The sequence below is a fragment of the Caretta caretta genome, chromosome 1 (genome assembly GCF_965140235.1).
Source record: "Caretta caretta isolate rCarCar2 chromosome 1, rCarCar1.hap1, whole genome shotgun sequence".
NCBI lineage: Eukaryota > Metazoa > Chordata > Testudines > Cheloniidae > Caretta > Caretta caretta.
In genome coordinates this window covers 16816693-16826079 of record NC_134206.1, presented here as the reverse complement: position 1 = coordinate 16826079, position 9387 = coordinate 16816693, and the positions used below count along the sequence as shown (strand labels likewise).

The 9387-nt window shown below is 43.0% G+C and overlaps 1 protein-coding gene across 4 annotated transcripts in view; it reads left to right on the top strand.

Moving 5' to 3' along the window:
• RSF1 (remodeling and spacing factor 1) overlaps positions 1–9387 on the top strand; it is a 123751-nt gene that overhangs the window by 10355 nt on the left and 104009 nt on the right. The window contains exon 1 of one of the 4 annotated variants that reach the window (XM_048840485.2): positions 72–400. The exons of 1 other annotated variant lie outside the window; for it this stretch is intronic. In XM_048840485.2, the coding sequence (XP_048696442.2) occupies positions 202–400 (199 nt within the window). In that variant the 5' untranslated portion in view covers positions 72–201. Of the gene's footprint in view, positions 1–71; positions 401–9387 lie in introns of those variants that run through there. 2 more of the 4 variants (XM_048840522.2, XM_048840475.2) reach the window with 2 other exon arrangements.

Sequence of the window (9387 nt, the reverse complement as noted above, 5' to 3'; positions counted from 1 at the left end):
CATCCTCCCTCCTGCCCCCGCCTTGTTTTCGTTCCCGTGTCACACGAGGCGGGCAGGGGAGAAGGCGGGTAGGGCCGCTCTGGCCGGCGCCCCCTGTTGCATTGTGGGATAGTGGCGCCGGGGAGCGGGGTCCTCCAAGCGCGGCTCGCCAGCGCCCCCCTCTCTTCCCTCCCCGTCTCCTTCTCCATCCTCAGGTCCAAGATGGCGGCGGTGGCGGCTCCTACGGCTCCATCTCCGCCTCCCCCGCCCCCGCCGGGCCCGTGCTGCCCCGGCTCGTGGCCGAACTTCGCCGTGGTCTGCTCCTTCCTGGAGCGCTACGGGGCGCTGCTGGACCTGCCCGAGCTGCCCTTCCCCGAGCTGGAGCGCGTCCTGCAGCCGCCGCAGGAGCCCGGCGACCAGGGTAAGCGGCCCGGACGCCCCCACCCCTCACAGACCGGCGGGGGGGGGGCTGGGGCTATCCCCCCCCCCGCCCGTGGCCCCGGGGGAGGAGCGCACCGAGGGGAAGGAGGAGCCTGGCTTTCCCGGAGTGGAGCGGTGGGGGAGGGGAGAGTTCTGCTGTGTCCTTACCCCCCCCCCCACTCCCGGGTCCAGGGGGAGCAGCCGCTGGGGCGGGAGGTTTCTTTCCCCAGCCCCACCGGAGGGGTATGTGAGGGGAGAGCTTCCTCATTCCGGCGCCTGCCCCCTCCCGCTGGGCCCTGGGGGGGCTGGGAGTCCCTTCCCCGTGGGGCTTACCCCCTCCCCTCAGTGGGGGTCTCCCCCCACAGGGGTCGGGCCCCGTGTGCTGCTGCCCCTGCGGGCTCTGTGTGAGGGAGAGGCGAGACCAGACCCCCCCGTGCAGACGTTGCAGCCACCCCCCCCCCCGGTGTGTGATTTTCCTATTGGGTTGGGGGCTAAGCGAGTCCCGCTCCCCACCTGGACCGGCCGAGGGAAGGGTTACACGCTCCCTTGTCTTTCAAGCTGCTCCTCGCTCACACCGGTCTCCCCCCGTCCCGTCCCCCCTCCAGCAGGCTGCAGGGAATGGGCTGTTGACATGTTTGGGGTGCCGGACTCCCCTGTTCCCCGGTCCCTGACGTGTGAGGTGATGGCGGGGGAGGGGGGCAGGGCAGAGCAGCAGAAAAGCCGGGGGGGAGGAGAGACGCACGGATACCGAAAGGAAAGGTGCTTGTTGCTCTTGGTCTCTGTCTGTTATTGGTGCGGTGGTGGTTACTTGTGATCTCTTGCCACATAGAGACAGACGAGGAGCCTCAAGGCGCATGCTCCCCCGGCCCCATAGAAACTTCCTGCTGCTAGAGAATCCCAGCTCGGGGCTGCTGCTGGTCCAACAGCCCCCCGCCATAGAGCCCCTTCCATGTGTATATATTGTAAATCGGGTCCACGGCATCGGTCTGTTCTCGTGAGAATTCTTGGCTCATACAGTGCAAACATTGTATTTGTATGCTTATGGCACCCACAAACAAAACAAAACACCAGCCAAGGTTCATTTATTTACTACCTCCTTTACATGTCCAGTATCACTTTTTTTTTTTCATGCAACCAAGACACTTCTAAATGCAGTGGCCATTGCCTGGGTCTTGCAGCCTACACTACTACTTTCTCAAATAAAATAATTGTTCCTACCTCCCCAAGACTTCAGTGTGGTTTTTTTTTTTAGTATGTAAAGGAATATTTTTAAAAAGAGGCACTATGCTCAATCTGACTGAAGTACAAAAAGTAAACTAATAGCATTTGTGTTGAAAATTAAAAATCAAATTTAAAGTTTTCAGTTCTAATTTAAGATCTTGTAAATTCTGTATAAACTGACTTTTAACCTTACAATAGTCTTTAATTGCATGAGTAAAACACTTTTTTAATAGACAGTGATAATCACCAAGAGTTTTCTTTATAGTTTATTAATTGAAAGCTTCTAGCTGTGTCTTACAGGAGAGTTTATATATTGGATTGTATCTATAAGATGTTACATTATTTCAACCCACTCCTGGTCCCTTAGATCTGAAGGAAGAATGGGAAGCAAACCAATAAATATTTTTCATGTGTGACCCAACATTGAAAGAAATTTGAACACTTAAAAACACTATCTTAACTTTTTTTATTTTTTGGACATTTATTCAGACAAGGTTAAAAGGTGCTTGTGCTCATGTTTATGGTGGCGCTGTCTTTCAGGGAACGAAATGTGTGGAGATGGAAAACAAAAGCTTAGATGACCATCTTTTAGGGTTTTTGGGAAAGCTTGTGTGGTGCTTATATGACAAAAGGAAAAAACAAACCCTTGAACTACATTTGTGAGGACTATTGTCCTCTGCATGTGTTGTACTATTTTATCTTATCAAAAGATGCATCTGTATATTTTCTGTAACACTGTTGTGAAGACTAAATTTAATGTCCATTATTTTATAAAATTATTTTTGAGCCTTTGTAAACCCTTTTTTTTTTAATGACATAAGTGTAAAACAAATTTTGTTGCCTGTTACTAAATGGACTGTTAGAACTGGAAAATGTTAATCCTTTCCCCCTAATACTTGCTGTTTGTTTACTGTATGCAATTCAGCTTGGGTAGCAAAATTAAGCTGGCTAATTTAAATGTGTAATCAGTTTCACTTTTTATGCACTAGCACACTTGTGCAGTGTTGAGGTTTACAATAGTGCGGAGTGAATATTTAAATCCAAACAGTTCTAATGAAAAACACTTTAAATATGGGTTGTGTTTAAGAAGTTTTTACAAAACCTGTTTTTGGCCCTAACCTACCTGATAGTGTCTTAAAGGCTATTTCTACACTAAGCGCTAAGGGGGGATTCCCCACTCACATTATATGTACTTGTACTAGCTTCAGGACCGCTAGCGGGCTAAAAATAGTAGAGTAGCCATGGTAGCATAGGCAGCGGCGAGTGGCAGCTCGGGCTAGTCGTGGTTAGTATGTATCCACAGTGTTCTGGTTTGAGGAGACTTAGCGTGAATATGTCTAACACGAGCTGGGAATCATACCCTTACCTCCTAATGTAAACATTGCTGCTGTCTTAATTCAGGCGCTTTTAACACTTACTACTAAATCCTTCCCCCACCAAAAAGGAGAGAAGAAAGCAAAAAAATTCATAGGGAAAAAACAGTGGCAAAATGTCTTGTCTGCACATTTGGGGGGAGGGAAGGGAGGGAGGAGTTCTATTGGTGTATTAACAGTGATGCTGTAGTTTCATAGTGAGCACTCTATCACAAATCTCTCCAAAATTACTTCCAAGCTGAAATTTTTCATAGGCTTATGGCCTAAGACACAGAGCCTTTTGGAGCATATGTGTAAAACTTGTTTAAGCAATTTATTTTTCATTATATTACATACAAACCTTTATTCAAATATTCAGGTAGAACAATTATATATGAACTCAAGAATGAACTGTTCTACATTCTGTAGTTCTATAAAAGCAATCAAGAAAATCCTTCCTGCTAATGAGTGAGAATGGACAAGCTATAGGTACTTTTGTTCTAAGGAAGCAAGGTATAATTTCTACTTTCTGTTCCCATTATCAAAAAAGGATGATTTAGGGGTGCAGAGGAGAGATTTGGTAGTTGCCTAGTTGACTATCAAATAATATTGATTCTGATATGTTACTGTTGAAGTTTAAAAAGTTACTACTGCTCAGTCAGCCTTTGTGCAGTACTATATTGCCTCTGTATTTTACTATATCAAGAAATATATTGATCACCTCTATACCTAAGTATTAATAGCTTTCTTTTTGTAGTCTGATCTGGTTAGATATTCTAATTTACATAGCACCAACAGTATGCTAAGTGCTTTGAAGGCAAGTACTAAGACAAGGCCTTCCCCAAAGAGCTGACTTCTTCCTATATTACAGTATACAGGTGAAGGATGGGACATAATGACAAACAATGTGATTGAATGATGATGTTTTGAACATGCCAATTCAGTTTCATGATTGTCTCAGTTTTATTTTATATTTAGGTAGGATGATGAGGTGAAATGGTGGCCATGGAAATAGCCTGATTCTCAGAGAAAATATATGTTAAAAAAAAAAAATCCTTTTTAACTTGTACTGTTAGTGGCTCATTTGGAAGTTGACATTCATTGAACAAAATAATGAGACCCCTGGTGTTTTAGTGAATTACTGCTAAGACCAGGGCCATCCTTAGATGTGTGGGGCCCGGGACATTAGAAACTTGGTGTCTATCTGCCGGGGGATGCTCCCCACTGGCTCCACCCAGGCCCTGCCTCCACTGCACCCCTTCCCTGCTGAGTTCCACCCCCTCCTCTGAGCATGCTGCGCCCTCCCCCTCAGCACCTCCTGATGCCGCAAAACAGCTGATCTGCGGCTGACTGTGGGGACTGGGAGGGAGGGGGAGGTGCTGATTGTTGGGGCCCACCAGTAGGCAGGAGGTGCTAGGGGGAGGTTCTAATAGGGGGGCTCTGCCTTGCTAGTCTGCTGCTTGCCTCCCCGTTTGCCTCCTCACCCTGCTTGCCCTCCTGCCTCACCTCTCGGCCCACGGGGGCCCCCCAAAGCATGGGGCCCGTGGCGATTGCCCTGATTTGCCGTACCCTAGCGACAGCTCTGGCTAAGACAAATAATTTGGTCTTTGTTAAAAGGCTTTTCCCTCTTGTAATGCTATATCTAAGGCAGCTAGCATTGTGATCATAACTATAACCTTGAAAGCTTGGTTTCAAAAGAGGAGAGTGGAATATATAGCAGAATTACCATAATCTTGATAGCTGCTTTTAGCAGTTGCTTGTGTAGATGCTGCTGAGTGTGTAAACTGGTGTTTGTTTGCACTGAGATTCGATTAAAAAGAAACCCTATATTGGTTAATAAATAAATTCTTTATAAATGCAGGGAAATTTCATTAAACTTGATATAAACTGTAGTTAGTGGATGGGGATGGGGTGGACTCAAATCTAAGGTACCAGCTGTGGATCATCCTACAATGTACCTCAAGAACCTAGCCTTTTTAAGCAAACTGTTTTTGCTTCCAGTGGCAAAATTGTGCAGATTGAAATGATTTGTCGTACTGGAACTCTACTTGCAGTATTGACCACATCATACATTGTCTTACTAAGAGTTCCCCTTGCAAAAGGGAGATGGTGGTATGTTTTTAATGTAAAAAATACATGTGACTGGAAGGGAGTAAGAACACAGCACTATATCTAGTACAGTATTTAGTCAGAGAAATATCAGATACTCTCTATTGTGTTTGCAAATACTTGAGAGTCCGTATAAATGTTAATTATTCACTGAATCACCTGTGAATGAAAATATTAGTAGTGTTAGCTTGCAAAACAGAGATCAAATTTTACACATGACTATGCAAAAGACTTGCTGGTTTGCCAGGTTCCTTGGTGTATGAATGAGTGTAAATGGCATGTTTTGAATTATGTTAGCGATTATCAGCTTTATAAACCTTCCTTAGCCATACTATACTTGATTTGTACTTGATTGAAACTGTATCAGTAGAGGAATGAATACTCTGGATGTTCTTCCAGCAGTGGACTGGTAAGAAGTTACTGATGTAAGAGGTTGGTAATCTTCAAGAAGGATATTTGGAAGACAAATATGATAGGTACATGTTTGTAGTGTATTGCCCTTAAAATTGGGACTTACTAGTGCTATAAGAAAACTGTATAGAGACCTTGACTTCAGTAGAAATTTTGTGCTGCTGCTTGTGATTACATTCTTCTCTAGTCCTTGTTTCCTTCCCTGCTCTTCACATATTCAGGTGTGTAGGATGGCCTCTAAGTAGTTCTTCCATTTCTTTAAGTGCTGTAGAAGAGAGAGGTCTTTGAGGTGGATGCTACCATGGTGTGTCTTAAGTCTACTCCTTGTATATTTGCATTCTTGCCCCTTTCTGAACTCTTGTTCATCTAATTTCCTTTGTCTCTTTTGTTTGTATTAACTAGCTGGTCCAACCTTGAAGTCCCTCTTCTCACATGGGTGATTATCGGCATGTATCTGTTATATTAAGTGCTTTGATTTTGATAATTGTATAAGTAAAGTATTGGTTCAGAGTCCAGAAATGATGTAACATAAAAATGTGACAGATTTGCTATTGTGTATTAGCTTCAGGTGCAACGTAGTTACTCTTTTGCTTCCATAGACCTTTCTCTCTACCTCTGCAGTTTTTGCATTAAAGAGGGAATTTAAGGTAGAGATACATCTTGAAATAGCTAAAGATGTGACCGATAATCTCTGGTAATACATGAAGGGCCTATGCTTTAGTTTTCCTTTGTCTCCATTAGAGCATATCTTATACTATATATATAGAACCATAAAGCTGTCCTGACTTTAAAAAAATACTTATTTCAAGGAGTTGCCATGCTTCAAAGCAACAAGTAAGCTGCTTCACAGATTTCTGTACTCTAACCCCCTCTAGCTTCCCTTTAGCACTGGTTCTTCTTGAGAGTATCTATGGTAGGTGCAAAGGGATAAAACTTTCTGAGTTTTTTTCCCTCTGTATCCTAGAGTCATTTTTTGTGTTGGTGTGAAGGTTGCCATTCTTACAATTTTCACATATCTGGATTAAAGCTTGTGGAAAGGATTCTAGTTTAACCATCTGGATAAAACTAAAAGCAAGAGATGATTTGGCTGCTGTCTTGTAAGTACCTACATGGGGAGAACATTTCAGCTTCCAGCCAATGGATCTTGTTTTGGATGTCCTGCTACATTAATAAGTCTTCTAGTTTCTGAAGTTAGGCACGTTATTTCCAATTTAGACTTGTCTGCTTTTAACAATGAGGGTAATTAACCTTTGAAACAGCTTACGAAGGGATGGATTCACAATCACTTGAAGACTTTAAGATTGAATATCTTTCTACAAGATAAACCCAAACACTCTCTTGAGTTATTGTACCTGTTGCAGAAATCACAGGTTATAGAATTTCACCCAATCTTATATGGGAGGTCAGATTAGGTTGCTATAATGGTCCCTTCTATATTAATTAATCAATCAATATTAGCAGCAATTGTATGCAATGCTAGAAGCAGTAGCAGACAAGAGTGTCATACGTTGTGGCCAATAACCTGACTATCCACTACTGTATTTAAGGCACAGTGTTTATAGCATCAGTATAGAAGTCCCAATTTCTGATGGGCCCTGTCCTTTCTAGTCCATGAACAAGATCTGACATCTCATTGATAATACTCTAATGTTGGACAGGAGAATTGCTGTTAACATCTCTTTCTAGAAGCTTGTGGGATGCTTTTTACTGCTAGACCCTCTTGGGATGGGTAAAGAACTGAGCAGATGATTAAGGCAGATGACATAAACTTCATTCTCCTGGGAAACTGCACCAGTCCTCAGATAAAACATCTCTGTTACATTGGCTCAATCCTCCATCCACTGAGGATTTTAAACATGTGATCTCCAGATCAGTACACATTGCTGATCACATGCTGGACTGGGTCTGTGATCTAGAAGTGGTGTGACATAAAAAAGTTGGACCACTACCACTTTGAGGCAGCAACAGTATCAAAAAGCAGATTAAAAACTAGAGAACTGGTAGTTAAGGTCCCATGCGAAGAAAATCTTAAGGGATAAAGGAGTTTAGGAGAGTTGGCAGTTTCTCAATGAGGCTATATTAAAGGTGCAACTTCAAACTATCCCAGCACGAAGGGAAGATAGGAAGTAGGGCTGTTGATTAATCACAGCTAACTCAAGCAACTAAAACTGCGATTAATTTTGTTTAGTTAATTGCACTGTTCAACAATAGAATACCAATTGAAACATATTAAGTATTTTGGATGTTTTTCTACATTTTCAAATATATTGATTTCAATTACAATACAGAATACAAAGTGTACAGTGCTCACTTTATATTTTTATTACAAATATTTGCACTGTAAAATGATAAAAGAAATAGTATTTTTCAGTTCACCTGATACAAGTCCCATAATGCAATCTCTTTATCGTGAAAGCACAACTTACAAATGTAGATTTTTTTTGTTAAATAACTGTACTCAAAAACAAAACAATGTAAAACTTTAGAGCCTACAAGTCCACTCAGCCCTACTTATTGTGCAGCCAATTGCTAAGAGAAACGAGTTTGTTTACATTTATGGGAGATAATGCTGGCTGCTTTTTATTTACATTGTAACCAGAAAGTGAGAACACATTCACATGGCAGTTTTGTAGCCGGCATTGCAAGGTATTAACGTGCCAGATATGCGAAACATTCGTATGCCCCTTCATGCTTTGGCCACCATTCCGGAGCACATGCTTCCATGCTGATGATGCTTGTTAAATAATGTTTTAATTAAATTTGTTACAGTTCTCCCCCAAGAAGTGAGTATGTCTCCTGCTGTGTTTTAACTGCATTCTGCCATATATTTCATGTTATAGCAGTCGCGGATGATGACCCAGCATGTTGTTTGTTTTAAGAACACCAAAAAAGAAAATCAACTCATGGTGTATCTGGAGTCCATTCTGATTTTAGTAGCCATGTTGTGTGTGGGCCTTTAAGAGGTCCTGGATGTCCTTGGCCTCTGAGAAGAGGAGCAGGTCTAATCCAGTCTGAACACAAAATGTGAAGATACATAAGAGGCTATCAGACCAAATGTCTGGGGGGGCAGTCCAGGACTCAGTGCAGTTCCACAACGAAGGAGTGGAGTTCTGGCAGTGTTATAAAAGTACCAGGTACAGTAATGACATCTCTGGCAAAGGTCACAAAACTCTCACCTACTATGAAAAGCCAGGCTGGATTCTTGCAAGGGAGTCCATCACTGAACTCGAGCATGCAAAGACACCCAAACAGGACCTCAAGTGGGAAGATTGCCAAGGCCAGCCAAGATCTCGTCAACTTGCAAAACCCTGAGGCAGAGAGAATGAGGGAGACCCTGAAAACTCAGACAACCAGCCTGACAGTAGTTGTGAGGGACCTTTTCCAGTAAGGATTGTGTGCTATATTATAATACATTTATAGGGGATTTAAACAACTTTGTTCTGGATATCGTCAGGGTACCACCGTGTTGGGTGGATGTGAGCTGGTATCCCCTTTCCACTTGCTTGGCTTTTATCCTCTTAACCACCTGACATGCTCAAAAGGCTTCTTTAAGTTCCAAAGTGGTGTTTCTCTGAAATATCAAATCCCATAACCATCAGCCAAATGTGCCCGCCCCCTCTTTCTGTGCTGCTTATTGCTCCCTCCCTCTGTTCAAGATGGCAGCACCACAGGGATTAAAAAAAAAAATCATACACAACATTGCATGGCAGGCATATTTATTTTAGCTACAGATACAAAGTGAAAAAGCAGTAGGAAAAGTACTTTGGCTCACAGTTTGACCTATTCCCTGTAGTCTGAGGTAAATCTCCCACATTTGTCTACAGAGATATTTCAAAATGCATAGAGATTGTAATGTGTTTGTGGCTGCTTTTAATCACACACTCACTATTGATAA